The sequence below is a fragment of the Mercenaria mercenaria genome, chromosome 5 (genome assembly GCF_021730395.1).
Source record: "Mercenaria mercenaria strain notata chromosome 5, MADL_Memer_1, whole genome shotgun sequence".
Taxonomy (NCBI): Eukaryota; Metazoa; Mollusca; class Bivalvia; order Venerida; family Veneridae; genus Mercenaria; species Mercenaria mercenaria.
The window spans coordinates 46,868,394-46,888,932 of NC_069365.1; the positions used below are offsets into that span (position 1 = coordinate 46,868,394).

The 20,539-nt window shown below is 35.7% G+C and overlaps 2 protein-coding genes across 6 annotated transcripts in view; both read right to left on the reverse strand.

Annotated features, from left to right (window-relative positions):
- Window positions 1–3,402: 3,402 nt before the first annotated feature.
- LOC123558972 (uncharacterized) lies at window positions 3,403–5,690 on the reverse strand. The gene has a single exon (XM_045350798.2). It carries the CDS (start codon window positions 5,229–5,231, stop codon window positions 4,035–4,037), a length of 1,197 nt encoding a protein of 398 aa, XP_045206733.2. The 5' UTR covers window positions 5,232–5,690; the 3' UTR covers window positions 3,403–4,034.
- A 9,832-nt stretch (window positions 5,691–15,522) lies between these two features.
- LOC123557160 (carbohydrate sulfotransferase 15-like) overlaps window positions 15,523–20,539 on the reverse strand; it is a 34,071-nt gene continuing 29,054 nt past the window's right edge. For all 5 annotated transcript variants that reach the window (XM_045348458.2, XM_045348454.2, XM_045348455.2 and 2 more), the window contains exons 5-8: window positions 19,920–20,079; window positions 17,615–17,768; window positions 17,123–17,270; window positions 15,523–16,033 (exon numbers count right to left, since the gene is read on the reverse strand). In XM_045348458.2, coding sequence (XP_045204393.2) covers window positions 15,834–16,033; window positions 17,123–17,270; window positions 17,615–17,768; window positions 19,920–20,079 — 662 coding nt within the window. In that variant the 3' untranslated portion in view covers window positions 15,523–15,833. The remainder of the gene's footprint in view (window positions 16,034–17,122; window positions 17,271–17,614; window positions 17,769–19,919; window positions 20,080–20,539) is intronic.

Consider the following 20,539-nt stretch of genomic DNA (forward strand, 5'->3'; position numbering starts at 1 on the left):
CGATTGAAAAAGTAACTGATCTCAAGCGCATAGAAAAAGTATCATTTGAAAGCTCATAAGTTGGGTGTTGAATTTCTGTAATCTTCGTCTAAATCTATTCTTCTTTTGGTAAGACGTATATAAACTTCTGTTTCTATTTGCCTGTTTCTATGAGATATGGACTTGGGAATTGCGCGCAACACTCCGTCTAATTGAGGCGACATTAATGCTAAAATAACAAGAGCTCCGCCTAACGGGATATAGTACGCCAGTTCGCATGCAGAATCTGATAGGACTATGAAAGTGGATACTCAAAGCATGAAACACATTGACTACTAAATGAAAATGTGTTGGGAGGGTGGGGGAGAAGTGGGGGGATGCAATTGGATGGCGAGGGAACCAAACAAAGATTACAAGAGCGGTAAATTTGTGCTACGTGTTGCGGGGAGGGGGTACAGAAAGTGGGTTACAATGTACAGGGGCGGAGAAAGGGGTATATGGTGGTGATGGGGTTAGAGTATGAGGTATAGAGTTTTGGAGGAAGAATACCAAGATACAATATCAAGAAACTTAACTGACAGTGAAAAATACAGGGCTGGAGAGTGGGATATTGTGGGGCGCGTGAAGTTTATGATGGATACTGAGATACAATTTCAAGAAACTGAAAAAAATACGATAGCACGATGCTGATGGAGCGAAGGTACGATGACATAGTAACATCGCGCTTTTGTCATCGTGTTGGTGTAGCATCACTCCATAAAAACACCAAACGAGAACACAGTCTTGCATGAAAATGTCTGTAGTTACAAAAGAAAAAATATTGTTACTAGAAACCTGAGTGAAAAAATTGAACACTTTCATCAAAGCAGCCAGACTGTAGCTTAAATCCCATAAATTGACCACAGGATCAGCGTAAATTAGTTGCTTTCTATGCTTTCAAAAGATCTATTATAGATATCACCTTATTATCTATCACACCAGGAGTATTTAGGAGCCCTCTGGTGGCTGTAGAAGTCTCCCCGTACGAGGATTGTTACATTTTCTGGTCTTTTGAGATAATGGAACCCATTCAAATTGAAAGCTAATGAACAACAGAGGTCAAAACGGTGCATTAGGTTTGGTACATTTCATTACCTTTAGCGAAGAGACTGAAACTGAATATGTTATTGTCTTGCTTGTTTGCATTCTAGGTTTTAACTTAATTTACCCTGCTAAATTTCTAAAATGGACTGATCCATCATTTAATTTGGGCATTACCATTTATTATTCGAACGATTAGTGGCTGGATAGCGAACAGTGCAGATTATGATCAGCCTGCATGGATGTGCAGGCTGATCTTGGTCTGCACTGGTCACAAAGGCAAAATCACTTGCCGCCAGCAGGCTAAGGTTGATAGGACCTTTATATCTTTTAGTGTCATATAAGTCCCTTTAAAGTGCTCGTACATATATTTCCTGAAGCTTTTAGTGTCTGTTCAATGTGTCTGTATAACGAGTGAAAGATGGTGTTCCCGAGGAGTGAGGCACATTTGCGTTACCTGTCGTGATCTGTACTTCTAAAAGACCTTCTTACAGATCATACTGGAACAAGTCCACTAGTTAATGCTTCGTGTAAACATATACTTTTATATTTGGGCCTTGTGCTTCGAGAAGATCTTTTCAAAAGTTTACATTACCGTACGTTAAAACGCTGTCCCTTCGATGGTTCCAAGTATTATTTCAAGAATCTGACTAAAACAAACTTGTGAGGGGACTACATGTACAATACATCACATCTAAGCCCACACACGTAGCTTTTGTGAAGTTTTTCGTATATAACTTTATTCCAACAGTGGCCTCCGTCATAATCAGTGGAACCAACTTGAGATGAGCAAGATACATGCTCATGCTAAAGTATATATACATGTAGTTTGGACTTATAGATAAATTCATATTTATTAGAAGTGTTTTTAAATTGCTTTTCCTGATTTCAGATTCGATGACCCGTAAACTCAGACAAACGATTTAAACAAATCCAAGCTTCGGAACTGATGGTTTCGCAAGCTGTAATCATCCACCCATTAGTTTATGAGGAGATGTGAGCCGTGCCATGAGAAAACCAACATAATGCATTGGCGACCAGCATAGATCTAGAACAGCCTGCGCATCCGCGCAGTCTGGTCAGGATCCACGCTGTTCGCTAACAGTTTCTCTAATTGCAATACGCTTTGAAAGCGAACAGCATGGATCCTGACCAGACTATGCGGATGCGCAGGATTGTCTGGATCCATGCTGGTCGCAAACGCGCTATGTTGGTTTTCTCATGGTGCGACTCAATTCAAGTATCGGAACTGATGGTTTTGCAAGTTGTAATCATACATCCATTAGTTTATGAGGAGATGCTTGTTTTAAGTATATAGTGATTGCTGAGGCCGGACAAACAGCTCACCCTGAATCGTTTGCAACATTGTTTGCTTTGGCCTCTTACCTTTAATTCTAAAAAATATTTTTAAAAAAATGGAAGGCTGGTGCGCCATGCTGATTGTAAAATGCTAATTGTCAAATAGTGTATAATGCTGTTCGTGAAATGCTTATTTTGTTTGTTTGATTTTGGGTTTAACACCGCTTTTAACAGTATATCAGTCATGTGACGGCGGGCAGTTAACCTAACCAGTGTTCCTGGATTCTGTACCAGTACAAACCTGTTCTCCGCAAGTAACTGCCAACTTCCCCACATGAATCAGAGGTGGAGGACTAATGATTTCAGACACAATGTCGTTTATCAAATAGTCACGGAGAACATACGCCCCGCCCGAGGATCGAACTCACGACCCCGTGATCCGTAGACCAACGCTCTACCTACTGAGCTTAGTTAAGTTATATAGACCATTTATAAATAAAGTTGAAAAATTTGACGATGGGCATTTTTTTCTTGGCAATAAGCATTGTATTGGCTATTTGACATTTAGCGTTTATCATAAAGATATGGCATTATAGCATTTGGTATGTAGCAATATTAGCATTAAGTATTTGGCATTTAACATTAAGCGATTGGCATTTAGCCTTTTTTTTTTACTTAGCATCTAGTAATTTGCATGGCACCCTGGTCTTCCATACCTTGGACATTTAAGAAAACATGGAAGTTCTGAAGTATGGATGTTTTAATACGTTTTCTGGATTTAAGTGGAAAAATATTTTTAATGTTATAGCTACTGAATTTTCACTATAAAACTTCTTTATATTTCAGACAAAATTTGCAACACGTAGAGCACTCGCGATTCCGTCTAAAGATATATTTAGCATTCATGGTGTGTATCTTAATTGCCATGTTTTAGATCATTAGGCCAAGCAATTTAGTCTATTATGGACGGCCGATGCAGCATCCTAGTTGACGAATGCTCAATGTCAAAGATACATATATCGGCCAATGACTGAAAAACGCCAATTCTTATAATTTACGAGAAGCTTTAATTAAGAAATAATATACTGCAGGCACGTTATTTAACAAAAGGCGTTAACAAATGAATAAAGAGAATAGACAATATAAATTATAATTACATAACATTATTTGTACATTTACTTTTAGTTAGCTGATCTGTAAAGGCACTCGGCATTTTCCGTTCTATTTCGGCATTCATCGGTTGTAAGGAAATATCAGTATCCTGTTATGGCCGAAGGATTCCGAAATTGCACACGAAGAATACGTAATCGCACGAAAATAGCCGAGTGTCAGTACGAGAGTACTACCACAAGCATATAGCATATAATCACAGTGCATCTATGGTAAATGAGTGTATACTTTGAGAGCAAGTACTGTAAACTTGGAACTTCATGACAAAATCCAATAAATATTCTAACTTACAGGTAAATTGATATAATGAAGAATAAACACAAATCTAACCGGTTAATTCATAAATACACAGCATGCCAAATATAAATGATTATATGTCCATATTTTGAAATATACAGTGTAAACAATATTGTTAATTTATGTGTTTGTTATATATACATATATACATAACTTGCTGTATCAGTATGATCCGTAAACCCTACAAATTGTTTTTAATATTTCAATAGTTATATATTTGTCAGCGCTCTTTTTGGCTCAAATTCATGGGTCCACACATGTGACCATGAGTTGTAATCTTTCAAAGGTTCAATATGGCGGCTCTCTTTCCGTCGCGGCGACAGTGGCTGTATCCCTTGATTTTCGCGTATACTGTCTAATATATCCATTGCACGCTGGTACCTGTAAGTCATCACAAGCTGTTTTTCCTTACTTTGCACTTCTGGTTTAGTTTTTGCTTTTGTGCTTGCAAATTCCGTGTTAAATGTTCTTCTCGAAAGAGGCGAGATGTTTTGTGTCTCGCATAGTGATTGGTCAGTTGAGTTCAACGTAGGAACGGGTGAAGTGTTCAATGTTTGTCGTGATGACGTAACTGAAACATCTTCCTTTGGCGTGGATGCCGATACTGGTTCACTATCGTCCCGTGAATCTACCGTGTCAATAGCCACGTCGTCTGCACCATCATTTGATTTTACAATTTGTTCATTCGCTTTTGTTTTTTCGAAGATATTGCCACAATGTTTCATTACTGACTTTACTGTGACTCCTGATAGCGGTGTTTGGTTTCGTCGGAGCATCGGTCGGTATTCGGGATACTGTCGGCATAAGTTACTGTACACAACATCTTCGTAACCTTTCATCATAGCATACTGAGCCTCGGCTGATAACGTAGAAGCGAATCTCGGTTTTGCAGGCAATTGATCAATCTCAAATTCTTTGTCATCTTCGACAGTATCGTCCTCAATCTGTGCCCGCCTTTTTCTTAGCATAGCAAAAGCGTTTTTAGCCTTTAGAAGGGTGGTAACCCGTGCTCCGACAGTACGAAAAGAGGCCTTTCTGCCGTCTGGCATTACATTAAGTATCGAACTTCTTCTCCGCTGCTCCAGTTGTTTTATAATTTCTTCTGATTTTGTTAAGTTTATTGAATAAGATCTCTTATTCTGACCGACAGATGTACGATGTGCCTTCGGCGAAACTGACGAGTTTTGTGACGTCACGGATTGATCGGACAACGACGACGAAGTTGACGATACGGATGAACGTCGCGAGCTCCTCCTGAAAGGATTTCCAGTATCTCGCGTCTTAGAAGTCGATGATGACCTCGGTGAAGACGATGACGAAGTTGGTGATTTTGCAGGTACTTCCGAAATTGGTGGAAGCCTCATATTTACCGTGACCCACGATTGCTTCCGAGATGCTAGTGCCATGACTTGTAATTCCAAGTTGTATATAGATAAATTAATGTAAAAATGTTTTCTCCTTCTTTTGTGTGTGTGTTTTTTTTTTTGTATGTCCAACAAACCAGTTTCTCATTAATAATGTTTTTCACTAAAATATGCCAATTTGTTTTCAATCACAAATTATTTTATATATATAGTCCAAAATAACGAATTATTAATACAACGTTAAAAGCTTTATCAAAAGTTTTTCACTTTAGCACATTTAAGAAGTCTGCACCCGTCTACATTTACTTCGACTCTGCGACGTGTTGTTTGTTATAGATCTCTATATACAAGCGAGAAATATATCCATGTGGACCACAAAATTGAACTCTGTGACGCTCAGTAACCAAATGCAACGGTGTTATCCATACTGTATGATTCAGTATTGCGCAAAACTACCTCATATCAATCCATAATCCTTTCAAGTCTATTGCACTTGGCTTGTTTGCGACACAAACGCCAGAGTTTTAAGTATGAATACACGATATAATATTGAATAAATTCAACAATAATACTAGTAAATCCAATATATTTACTGTGCCTCAATGTATGACCGCAGCTACATGTATTCTTTGAAAAAGAAAAAAAAACGGCTTTTCTATAATTTGAATAGAATTTTCCCAAAGCATAATACGAGCACTGTTCACAACTGCATATCGAATGCCTTTAAAACATCTTAATGTCTTAAATGGTAAATCCATCGAAGTTGAATTAAATTAATTTAAGATTTTCAATTTACACGGTGAATGACGCTAATCAACCATAAGTAAATACGGACGCCTTCAGTTTAGAACTAAAGCAATAAAATTCATCTACGGCAATCCCTCCGTTTCTGTATGGAGTTGATAATCTCTTTAAACAAAAATCTAATTGAATGTGATGCGAATTTGGATGCGCAAGACGGTTATGTTTAAGAACATCAATAAACAGTGTTTACGTTACCGATATACATTAGTGCTTTAACATAAAGTTAGATTAGATTTATCAATCTTATAATATGATTATTTTTTACTGATTTTCACAATATCACTGATGCCAGAACATGTTTTTTTCCTGGAGAATATGTTAAAAACAGTGATAATAACATTTTAAAAGGCCCTTTAGTAATTCAGTGAACATAAGTTTTATAAATGTATTTTCGAATGGCCATTTAAACCAAATTGGACCAAAAATTTAGAAAAAAAGCAATTTGTCTCCGTTTTTTGTCGGAACCTTATAAAGATATCAGAGTTTGCAATACTACACAAAGGGTTGATTGGAAAAAAATAAAAACAACTTTTTCGAAATTTTAAACAGTAATTTTCAAATAAAAGTAGACATGTTTGTTACAGAAACATCAAATTAACCTTTAGCCTGCTGGCGGCAATTGCTTTTGCCTTTGCGACCAATGCAGACCAAGATCAGCCTGCACATCCGTGCAGTCTGATCATGGTCTGCACTGTTCGGTATTCAGTTAATAAATTTTCAATGAACACTCCTTCAAATATTAAATGGTACTGCCCAAATTGAATGATGGACCAGTCCATTTCAGAAATTTAGCAGGGTAATGGTTAAAGAAGATAAACTTAGATCTAACTACGCCACAAGTAAACCTCATCTGAAGACCAAATGAGCCGCGCCATGAGATAACCAACATAGTGGTTTTGCGACCAGCATGGATCCAGACCAGTCTGCGCATTCGCGCAATCTGGTCAGGATCCATGCTGTTCGCTAACAGTTTCTCTAATTGCAATAGGCTATGAAAGCGAAAAGCATGGATCCTGACCAGACTGCGCGGATACGCAGGCTGGTCTGGATCCATGCTGGTCGCAAAGCCACTATGTTGGTTTTCTCATGGCGCGGCTCAAATATTTTGTATCAATGCTAGTTTTTTTCTTCTTCATTTTTTTTCATTACCCATCTTGAGTTGCTTTTGTGTTTCGGTGAATGGACAACATGTAAAACGAAATACTTATAAAAGTTACACAGAGGTTTGCTAAATAATTTGAATATATTCAATTCTTGATCTCATTTTTGCAGAAGCAAGTAAAATCGCAAAACGTTGTTAGGAAGTTGATCAATCGAACAGTAGAATGTTAGTGAACCAAAAGCTGTAAAAATGTTAGTGTCAAATCAATTTCCCAGATATTGCAAAACATGAAAACATAAAAGGTTACGGAAATTAGTTTTTCACTTTCACGGGAATAAGAAAAAGCGAATAGATAATTGTCAAATTAATGGATCGATCAAAATAATCAAATCGAAGGATCGGTTACAATAAACGTGTTATTTTCCCAAAGAAAATAAATTTATTTTGATACCCAGTTTACACAGGGCAAATGTACTTTAAGGTCAATTTTGTTGATAAAATAAAATCAGTATGACATTGCCAGCATTTGAAAATAATGACAAAATGAAATCAATGTGGTTTTGATAGCTAAATACATAAAATTTGTAACACTAAACATAATAGAACATTTAACAAGGCACCTATACGTTTTATAAAGGCAAAAATACACTATTAAAGGCGTACGCTAGAATTCCCTGTATATGAGATGGGCGAAAATTTTCCCAATAACAGAATTTCTTTAAACTTTGGATATTGAAGGACAATCATCTAAGAAACAAAAAAATGCAATAAAAATCATAGGTCACCGGATTCGAAAAAGAGTTATCTGCCCTTGAAAACGTCGTTTTTGGGGGAAATGCCGTTTTCAAGGGCAGATAACTCTTTTTCGATACCGGTGACCTATGATTTTTATTGCATTTTTTTTTTGTTTCTTAGATGATTGTCCTTCAATATCCAAAGTTTAAAGAAATTCTGTTATTGGGAAAATTTTCGCACCAAATTCTAGCATACGTCCTTAATATTCTTTAGACACCGCCTCGGTAGCCTAGTGGTAGAGCGTCTGCTTCAAGTGCAGGAGGTCGTGGGTTCGATCCCCGGCCGCGTCATACCAAAGACGTAAAAATGGTACTATAATAGTAGCTTCCTCGCTTGGCTAGTAAAAGGGTAGTGCTAGGACTGGTTAGCCCGGTGTCAGTATAATGTGACTGGGTGGGGTATCATGTCACGTGTCTACGGCGTGATATTCCAGTGAGGTAGCACTATACAGTTGGGTAATGTGCTCACTCCTACAAGTAGACACCGTCGTTTATATGACTGAAAAATTGTTGAAAAGACGTTAAACCCGAACACACACACACACACACACACAATTGTGCATCTTTGCACATCTGCCACGGACTGAGTTTTATATTCTAACACTTTTAAGACTTTCTTTTATATAAACAAAGAATGATTTTATCGTGTATTGTTTTGTCGATTAAAAACACGTTTCGCAAAATGACCTACTTTCAGCGCCAAGGGAAGTAATGCGTCTATTTACGCATAAAAAGGATTCCAGATTAGTATCCCTTCCTGACGTAAATTCGAACGTTTGTTAGAATGGAAATAGATTTTAGTTTTGCGTGCTTTGTTGGCAAATAAAACAAGTTTCTTTTTCATTCAGACGCGCCGTGTCTAATCACTCAGGCCTTCGGCCTAGAACTCAAACCCGTGTTTTATTTGCCAACAAATCACGCATCTGAACTAAAATCTATTTCCCGATCTACCGATTTTATTCAAAAACGTACCCGGGTCACAGTACAAAACTGGCCCCTGCCACTTTTAAACTAGTTAGGCCTTATATCACCATTGGGCTGCCTGAGTGATAATAATGATACGCACTTCATCAACAAACAGCGATTTCATTCAATAGAAAATGATTGGTTGAGGTTATTAGGATTATTACCTAGGTACATCCTTGACGACATCTTCCATATATTTTGTATGTTTCTTTGTTTTTATTTTTATTTATTTATTTGTTTATTCCATCGCCTCGCTATGAAGTTTGACGTAACAACTGTAACGTACAGAATGTGATTTTGTTATATACTAAAGCACAGTTTCAGTCTTCTTTATTTAAGAAATATTACACCCCACATAGTTATTTGTTATTGAGTAAAATCATTCTTTTGAGTCAATATGTGAAAAACATATCACGAGTAATATAAAATCCGGCGCTGAACGACAAACAGTGATTTTTATATTATTTCTATTTTCACATGACAAGGTCATAAAGTAATATAATATACATCCTTGACGATATCCAACACTGAAATATTTGCCTGTTTGTGCGATTTTTTCCCAACACAGCGTTATGACGTGTGACGCTGTGACGTTATAATTGTAACGTACCGACTGTGAATTCTTTCGCATAGTCTAACACGGTCCGATTTATTTTCCTATTAAACTAAGAAGACTGAAGCTTTTTGTTATAATGAGACACGCACGCACACACGCACGCACGCGCATACAAAGTTTGTAGGTCAAAGGTATTACGCCATTGCGTCAAAAGTCATAGCGGTGCGATGGAAATGAAAACCACACAAACGTGCAAATGATTATTGAATGTCTTCAAAGATATGGATGATAGATGAGAGTGTGTTTTTTGTTTTGGTTTTAACGCCGTTTTTCAACAGTATTTCAGTTACGTAACGGCGGGCAGTTAACCTGTTAAAATGTTCCTGGATTCTGTACCAGTACAAACCTGTTCTCCGCAGGTAACTGCTAACTTCTCAACAGCGGTGGAGGACGAATGATTTCAGACACGTCTTTTACCAAATCGTCACGGAAAACGATCCGTAGATCGGCGCTCTCCCTATTGAGCTAACCGGTTGGGTAATAAATGAGATATGGGGGACATTTATTTTTTTAAATAGCACGCTTTCTGTCTACGACAATAAACAGTGTAGTTTTAGAATTAAAATGAAAATAAATCGGATCGTGATAGAATGAAATTTAAGGAGGTAGGTTACCTTCATATTTGTATGTGCGCATGTCCAACCGGAAGCTAACGTGACGATTTACGACGACATTTACGACAAATTAAATGTGTTTGTATATTCATTCTTCTGAAAACAAATCATGAACCTGTCTCCGATCTGATACTTTATGGTTTAATAATGCAGAAATAATGAATCAATTGCCGCAGAAACGCTTCAAAACAATGTTGCCTTAAAATGACGTCATTGACGTCATGACGTTACGTGTCAGTTACCGCGCAAAATTAATAGATTTTATCTTGAAAGTACGTAATTCTGTGCATTTTCTTTATTTTAACTATCTTCAAATAACAAAAATTTGCTGAAATATTTGTTATGAATCTTTTGCTCTGAATAATCATCAACATTTTGCTTCTTTTATGTAGTTATATTGAAACGTTATGCGGATTGTAAGAAAATGGATGATGGTAACCAATGTTTTTTGGAATATAGTTGGATGAAAGGTTACTTGTAACGGCCATTTTCAAATAAAAAATCTAGCAGTTTGATTTGTAATACTTATTTTTCAGGTTCCGTTGATAATTTGTTACTTATATACTGAAACTAAGATCTAAAATTGTTCAAATTTCAGTAGAACAATGTGGTTCCTTGAATTTAATTGATGTTACCATGGAAACGAAGCCCGTGACCTATGTATCTAAATGTAAAATTCAAAAATGTTGACACTGGTCTATTTAAGAAACACAGCTTCGGCTTTTTATTTTCATTTCAACAATATCCGTGAGAATAATAGCAGCATGCTGAACGATTTTTCCATGAAAAATGCCAGACGAGGGGTACTGCCGTATGTATTTTAAGCTGTGAAATTTGTTTGAATCAATGCAAATAACAAGAAAATATAACTTACGTTAGAAATAATATGTTTTAAAGCTACATAAACTAGAATGATAATCTTATTCAATAATTATTTATAAGAAATTACGACAAAAAGCAAGATATAAGCTATTTTAAACATCTCTGTTGCCATGGTTACTGTAAACTTTAAGAAAAATAGGGTACCATGTAAAGTGCTTGGTATTTTGCTTATAATATTTCCCAAATATTCTATGTTGGTCATTAACAGAATGACATTTAAGCCGTCGAAAACCCCTATTTTTATACATAGTTGTTTAAAAATGAGAGAAAATGCGTTACCATGGAAACACGAGCCCCGCGACATATACATTTAAAGCTTATATTAGAAAGCGTACGTGCATATTAGTAAAATTATCAATTATGCAGACTTCTACGGATATCAATGAAACTAAAATACACTGAAAAGTGTTAAATATCCGTATTTTCCTTCTTCTTTCAATATGAAATACCTTTAGAGGGTCATGTTCTTCAAACCTGAATAAAAATTGAATTTGAAGGGACAGAGACAAACGAAATTGAGATTGTAGCAGGTAAAACTTCATATTACACGAAATACAAACAAACGCTGCGGTTCAACTAATTTGAATTTACCCTTGTAACAAGGTAACCTACCTCCTTAAACAATATTGACGTTACGTCAAAATGCTGTTTGGCACCAGAATGCCAGAAAACGTGCGACTAAATTTGACCTGCAATTTGATATGAAATACACTTCGAAATCGAAATGATAATGTACACAGTGCTATAGAGTGTAGCGGATTTTAGGGTATAGAGGATAGGTCGATAGATTTTGTATTTAGACTTCAATCATTGTATAAATTTTCATATCATTCTTTTACTGGCATGCAGATAGCCATTCTGACATACATTTTGAATGTTTGCTTGTTGTGTTATTTTTCATACTAGTATGTCAACAATAGAAATTCGAGGCTACCCTCTACTGACTAAATCAGTGTGTATGTAACGTCAGTGAAAGAAAAGTATCTGATAGAATTTTAAAAAGCTGAATGGTTTTGAAAAGAAAATAATTATTATTCTGATTTATAATAAAAAAAGTCTTGGGAAGTTTGTTTAGATGTGGATTTTAAACGAATAATGAAAAAATGACCAAAGCTATCCTGTACACCCTAAATCAGCGCATATGTAAACAATGGCATGGAGAGAAAAACACATGAATTTCTATTAAAAGCTGAATGTTTTGAAAAGAACAGCTGTTTTCTGTCTGATATACAGACAAAAACTAGCCTACTAAATTTCATTTCTTTGAATTGGAATACAGGAATGATTGCTTAGCTAGTCGCTATACCCTAAAGTATAAGAGAACGGTTTCGTAAACTCCGATTCGATTATTATTACATACCTAAAATTATTTTCCATTGAGTTTCAATGGACCGCGATCGTGCAATATTTTTCCATATTGACGTGGAACGCTTTCATATCGGACGTGGAGTGTTTTCTGAACGTTGTAATGGAAAGAGTCGCGTGACGTCCATGGCGTCCACACGCACGTTGCGACAACAAGTTGTCGTCATTTCCGCGGAAAATATTAATGCGCGTCAGTTTGATTTGTTTATTATATTTTCGGAGAAATTCTTTTCGTATGTTTTCTGTCTTTCGTAACCGAACGATACTTTAGACATAAATTAATTATTTGATAGTGGGTAGGCTATGTAATAAAAAGGTTATCAACTTTGTATGTGGATATAAAGTCGCGCAATATTACCGCTGCAGAACTCGTGCATATATCCATATACAAAGTTATTAACCTATAAGTATTACATACTCTTTAAAAACTTCGTTAAGTTTCAGCGGAACCCGAAACGTCAATATTTTTCCATATTGACGTTCAAATTTCATATCGGGTGTGTGACGTCATTTGTGACGTCAGTTTCGTGTATGCTGTCGCGTTTAAAAGTTCTTTAGCGACGATACTTTCAATTTCACTCACGTTTAATAACAAAATTTGAATCATTTATATAATAATTTTAAATGTAGATGTGTATGTAATAAAAAGATTATTAGATTTGCATCAAGAAATATGCACTCGTTCTTTCGCGGAATAATATTGCGCTCCTAAAGTTGCGCTATATTTCCGCTGCAGAACTCGTGCATAATTCTCGATACAAATCTAATAACCTATTATTACTTGCTTAGAAAAACTTGCTAGATGTCTATATGCACTGCTTAGTTATTCCACGAGACGTGTTATCTTAATTAACGCTTAGCCTTACATTCTGATAAGAAAGTTCAAACAACACTAGATCATAGAAAGAAAGAGTTGTGTCACATGAACAGCATAATAAATTATACAATATGCATGAAATTCTGTAAAACAATTGTCATTTACTGATAATTACACATTGAATTCCAGAAATGAACTGCATAAATGGGCTTAGTCCGCAGATTTATGGATCTCGGGGCCGCGAGTGCGATCTTCGGGCGGGGCGTATGTTCTCCGTGGCGATTTTGTAAGAGATTGTATCCGGCATCATTCGTCTTCCACCTCTGATTCATGTGGAGAAGTTGGCAGTTACTTGCGAAGAACAGATGTGTACTGGTACAGAATCAAGGAACATCAAAGAACTGTTTAATATCTTCGTTTTGATTCATTTGCAATAACGTCCCAGTGCTGAAATTCCACATAACTTAGTGGAACGTAGGCGCCAGCAATTGTTTATTTCTATTTCAAGATTTCAATATTTATTCAAGAACTTGGCGCATATGGGCATAAGCCTTGTGAAGGCGACAAATATTTACATGCAAATACATGTAAATAGAACAAAGCCTATTTACATGTTATAATACATAGCTGATACTAATAATATGTTTTACGGACAGGTAGATTGTTGGTACAGATGTTGTTCGTTTATCAAATATTTCTGTATTTTGATAATATACATGACACCGGATTGTACTGTCATCCTTTTGGAATGCAACTTCTTTACTTTTAAAATCTGCGTTCGATTTGCTAAATAAGACTTAAATATATTCAATGTTCTGTCTGTAAAACGGAAGTTTAAGTTCTTAAAGAAGTATTTCATGATCCGCCATATCAAAAGCTTTTCTTAAGTCAACATAGATAGCTCCTACATCAATTCTATTAGGTATGTGAAAGCAGTCTTTACCAAGACCTCATTATCCACCCAAAAGTCTATCTTTCTGTATAATTAGTTGTGGACACTGGGCATGCTTTGTTACGCAAAAAAATGTTAGCGACGTAATAGTAATTTGGTGCCAGACTATGCAATTTGGTCAAATTTAAAATTTATAAAAGACGTAAAAAATTTTATCTTGTAAGATGATAATCAGTATCAGCCACCACCGAATTATTTTTCTTTTGTTTATGTTGGGTTTGACGTCGAACCGACACAATTATAGGTCATGCTTTGATGATGGAGGAAAAAGCCCAGTTGTCCCTCCGTGCATTATTTAATCACGGGCAGCACCTGGGTAGAACCACCGACCTTTTGTAAGCCAGCTGGATTGCTTACTCGCATTAAGAATTCAACGCCCCGAGTGAGGCTCGAGACAAGTGATTTGAAGTTAGCGACCTTAACCGCTCGGCCACGGAGTCCCCTTATTATGACTTATCAGAGCGCAGGAGAGCAGTACCGATAAGGGGAAGTAACTTACCGAATATTACATCATTAAGTCAGTAGGAGATATGTATGCTCTGTACATCTAGAAACACAACGTTTTTATACCCTCGATTTTTTCATACTTTCCTTGTACGTGTATATTTGAATTTTGTGCAGTAGTATTGTAAAATCGTGTAGAAACCTGACCATCATCCAAAACCAAAACCAAAAAATAAGTAAGTGCAGTTTTCTTGTCAATTTTCAGGTTTAAAATATTGACTGTAGACCAAGTGCTGGGTTTCTAGATGTACCCAGTATATTAACTATTTTATGTCTCGTTTCACTGTGTACAATAGATACTGGCATAAAGGAGCGTGAAGGGTGTAGCATATTGTACCAACTCTCACGAACAGACTCAATCATACCCAGGGTGCTTTTATTTGGACTGGTTGCACTTTATGCTTTATTGATTTCATTTTCTTTCACAACAGCAGTCTTTTAGTGAGGCGGCTGTGAAAAGATTCCCATACTTGGGCTAAGTGTTTTTATCTTTCCGGTGCTTTTGTACCATGAAGTCCGTTCAATTTTGCTATTACAGAAGCCGGTGCTAGGGGGTGCTCTAATGAACAGACTCAGTCAAACCGTATCTGCTATTATTTTGCGAGGTTTCTTTTTAGTGAATTTCTTACAAGTCTGTTAAACTAATTTGACCACTTTTTTCTACTGTAACATTGATTTACTACTACTTACAAAGAGAAACATTTATCTCAATTTTGAAAGGAATGTCTTGAAACTGGAAACTTGTCACTTGTCACTTTAATTAGAAAATATCAAGGTTTCTTTAAGCTCGGTTCATTTTTTATGATAATGCAGGGGTTCCTTATAATCGTAGCTAATTATAAATATTTACATTTTTTCTTTTGCAGGAAATGTAACATTCTATATACAAATCTGCAAAAAAACTGTAAACTAATATATAACATAGGAAAAAAAAAACACTTTATTATGCATGACTAGGTATAAAAAATTTCTATATTAACACAACCAAGTAGAACAATTTTATAACATGGGACATACAAAGGGGAATCACTTATGTTTAAAGAATACAATGTATTTCAAGAGTTGCCTTCCATGGAATGTTAATGAAATCGTAAATTTACTTGTCTGCAGGTTCTTTCAAACGAAATGCACTTTTTTCCTAAACATGTTTTCAGTGCACACGTTCCATGCAGAGGAAGTAAAACTGTAAGCAGCAAGGAACTAGAACACTATTCTGTTATATTAAATATTATCTTGCGAACGAGCGATCTTTGAATGAAAATCTGTCATCTTTAAGGAAAGAAGCAAGTTCTTCTGTGTAGGGTCTGTAGAGATCTATAAGTAGTGTTTTTGTTGCTGCCATCATAGGTCCTGCTTGTTTCTTCTTTTTTGTTTCATAGAAATGTGGCAGCGACTTCATCTTGTCCAAAATAGCTTCACTGGGAATGGCTGAAAAACACGAGACATTCGTGCATAAAAAGTAATTGAAGTTTAAATACGAAAGTTTCATAATTATGGTGAAAGCGAAAATTTTACTAGCTAATATATTTAACACTTGCAAGTATTACAATGTTACCGGAATAACTGTTACAGTATCGTTTTCTGTTTTTTTATCTTCTCTGTCAACAAAGGAAGTCTTCGATAACATAACTACGTTTTGGATATAGCCTAATGTTCTCTTCAATGATTTTGTTAATCAAACATGCATCATAAAAAGTGGAAGTTGACGAAAATCATAACAAAACGTTCCGAAATAAAAGTGATTTTGAATGCCTTAATGAAAATCGATGAAACACCTGTGTATGAAATTTTATGCTAATTAAGAATCAAAAGGTAATACGAAACTCTTTCTTAATTCAGTTTGTGTAAATCTATGATGACTCGGCGTGAACTGCTAATAAATAAACATGAGATAGAACAGAGTGAATTTAGGATATCCAATTTGAAACATGCACAATGAGGTACTCTTGGGTCCTTCTAGAGGGAAAAACAAACTCTATATGACACGAATTCATCTGTAAAATTTTCCAAAAAGCTCTCTTTTTGATGGAACTACGTTGCCAAGATTACAAAAATGTTTGCACATTTTCAGCCGAAAAGATGCAATATTAAACATGTTAATGTGACAACTTGATTTTAAAATTATAATTTGAAATTAAGTTTAAGACGGCCATGAATCAAGGCTTAAGAGTGTACAAGGGTACGGTGTCAAACACGCCACCTCCACATTTCACTTAAAAAGGTGTTTATTTGTTTGTTTTGGGTTTAAAGCCGTTTTTTAACAGTATTTCGGTTATGTAACCTAATCGATCAGTGTTCCTGGATTCTGTAGCAGTACAAACCTGTTCTCCGCAAGTAACTGCCATCTTCCACCACATGAATCACAGGTGGAGGACGAATGATTTCAGACAAAATTTCTTTTATCGAATCGTCACGGAGAACATACGTCTCGTCCGGAGATCGAACTCCATAGATCTGTGCTCTCCCTATATTGAGCTTAGCGGATGGGTTTTAAAAAGTGTCTAAGAAAATACTTACGAACATCAAGAAAATGCAAAATCTGTCTCATCGTCCCTTTGATATCGACTGAGTAATCTTCATTTCTAAATATGAATAACTGTTCCCTTGGAAACGCTTTAAGCCACTCCTTCAAGTGAACAATGTAGAAACTCGTATAAATTGGTGCCTGAAACAAATAAAATGGATTTTGATAATATGCTTTTACTAAAACTTAAAAAGGTAATACATGTTTTTTCAATGTTTTGTTTCATTTTAAAACTCAAACTCCAGATACATTAGAACCATAACCACTTTTATACAGTATATCCTATAATATATATAATATAGAAAGGATTTTAACTTTCGTATGGTATTTGGCCTATATCACAGTTTATTTGTAGATCAACGTGTAGCCGTGGCAACTTGTGTCTTTCTCAAGAATTAAGCTGGAAGTTATGACAGAGATTTAGTCGTTTGCTTCCTAAACCTAACAATTATAATTCAATAGTGTATGAACAGAACACAACCTACTCGTAAAGACTTTTTCATAGAAGGTGAATAAATGCAATGTCGAATTGAATGTTGTTTTAAACAAGTGTTCCAGAGGCCTATAGACTGCACCACGTGATCATGGAAAGATCTGGCCGACGTCCCCATCCCACTGTGAAAATAATGTGAATACAACCTGCAATAGAAAAAAAGTGAGGTGAGGCCAAAAATATATTTAGTTTCTCGTTAATTTTTGCTAACGAAGTCATAATTCATGACAGTAGGATGCGTTTAATATATTTCATAGTTTTTTACTTGAACAGTGGGGTTGTCTTTATATTGGGGCGGTCTTAATGCAGAGTTGTACGGTAGCTCAGTAAGCATAATTTCGGTGCGCAATTTACGACGTCTCGAGGTTACCCTCCTTTCGACGTAAATGTTACATTATGCATTACGATGATAAGTATTAATAGTTTTGTTCTGTTCTGCTCTACATTACAAATGCTGGTACGTTAGTCATTCACCCTTAACCTCCAGTTTCAATTCTGAACTCTTTTCTTTGATCAAGCGCTGTCTTAAACAGTCTAGTAACTCAATTTTCGTCATAAGATGGCCTCTTTATTAAAGCATTTTCTGAAATCTTTTACATCTCTGATGCTAATGCACATCCGTGCAGGCTGATTATGGTCTGCACTGTTCGCTATTCAGTCAGTAAATTTTTAGTGAACGCCCCTTCGAACAATAAATGGTACTGCCCAAATTGAATGATAGACGGGTCTATTTTAGAAATTTAGCGGGGTAAAGGTTAAGAAACTGAATCATTCAATGAAACCATTTACGCGGGGCCAGTTTCATTGCTTGTGGTGAAATAAATGAAAAATAACGTTCCCATTATTGCCTTTATTCAAGTTGCAGAACAGTCAATATTTACATAGCATTTTATTTCAACATTCTTATTCCTAACATAAACTGTCATGGAGCTGAATGAATCTTAATATTTACACACAGTGTCAGTATAGTGCTTCAGCAAAGAATCGATGCATACCATTTTTATTATTGATTTCAACCATAAGAGGAAAACAAAATGAAAAGAAAATGCATTATCATTGTAAGTACATCAATGGTCCATAGAAATTAGTTAATAATTGTTCGATAGCCGACGTTTTTTGAAACGTTCAGCTACACCATCCATATCGGCCCGACATCGGGCCGGCCATTACAGAGGAACGATGTGAAAGCTACTTATAGGTTATTAGATTTATATCGAGAAATATGCACGACTTCTACAGCGGAAATGCAAATCTAATATTTTTATTACATACGCATTTATATTTAGAATCGTTACATAAATGATATAAATTTGTTCTTAAGCAAGAGTAAATCTGAAAATATCGTCGTTAAGGTAGTTCTGCACTTTTGGATCGAACTTTTTTCTACAATGTAGAATTTGATTAAACTCTGATTTTTCGAAACTTCAGAATATACATAGAAAATTCAGCAAATAAAAATGAAAGGGTCGTGTGCTTGATTTTTTGCTAGACCGATTTGAAAAATTTGGACATCATGCAATATTTCACAATGGGAGTCTATGGGAAAATCATAACTTTCATAAAATTTTCGCGAATAGAATTTTTTCCACAATGTAGATTTTGATGAAACTTCTCACAGTTGTAAATAAACACATGGTCTATAATTTGGTGAAATAAAATGTATATGTCCGTGTGCTTATTTTTGAGATATTTGACCATGATTAAAGTTAACCGGACATTTCACACTAATTTTAAGACATTATTTTGAAATATTTGACGTGTCATATGTTTTCACATCATATTTTGACTTTAGAAATAAAGTAACATTGCCATTTAAATAGATTAACTCACAGGTTGTCATTAATTCATAAAACGATTTTCATTTCCGTACGACGAATCTAGGCTTTATTCTACGTTTTCCGGATAAATGACGTTACGCCATCACTTCCGGTTTATCAAACGTGCAGAACTACCTTAACTTTAAAAACGTCGGACGAGATACATATGAAACTGACGTCACATAATGAAGTCACACACCTGATATGAAATTTGCAGTCAATATTGAAAAATATTGACGTTTTAGGTTCCATTGAAATTTAACGAAGTAAATATTAAATGAGTGTGTAATAAATCTATATATAGAGCTGCGTCTAGCACATCGCAATGTTCTGTAGGCATATTTTCAACAGCTTTTTATATTTATGCATGAAAAACATAATAACATATTTTATCATCATCATCATCATCATCACCATCATCACATCATGGTCGCCACCGCACCATCATTAAGTTAATCATTTGATAAATAAAATACCTACCTATCAATTGGGTCACGCAGCATCAGCAACAGTTTTACGTTCGGGTTGATATGTCGAACAGCAAACGGCGTTGTCCACAGTAGTTCTTCCGCCCCTGGGGTATTCTGGGGCGTAGCTTCCTCTCTGAATCTATCCCAGATATCCATTGGATCACCATGACCTGAACAAAGAATTCGTACCAATAACTTTGAAGCTTTTTGACTACAAAATATAAATACATGGTCAGTTCTTTTGGGAAAATACCATCCTACTGAAGGACGTTTTGTTGAAACGGCGAAACCTTTCTCCCCTTTTAGACTATCTACAACATTCCGAAAATATTGAAGAGAGATAATCATTGGAAAACACACAAATAAAACCATGAATGCAAGTGAACGATGTGAAAATTAATATATGCACGTTCACAGTACGTTGTGAATCAGGAATGATTCAAATCGCACCCCCTTTGCCCACTCCCCACCATATCAAATCACATTATACTTCGGGTGTGATTTCCGCAATCATTTCTCACGATTTTATCGCATGACATTTATAAGTATTGACACTTACATTGCTAAATTTCTATAATGAACTCACAGGTACTAGACACATAATCAAATATTTTACTTAATAGGCCTATA

Bases quoted from the DNA above. Each gene is read 5' to 3' on its own strand.
- LOC123558972 (XM_045350798.2), bottom strand. From the start codon at position 5,231: ATGGCACTAGCATCTCGGAAGCAATCGTGGGTCACGGTAAATATGAGG.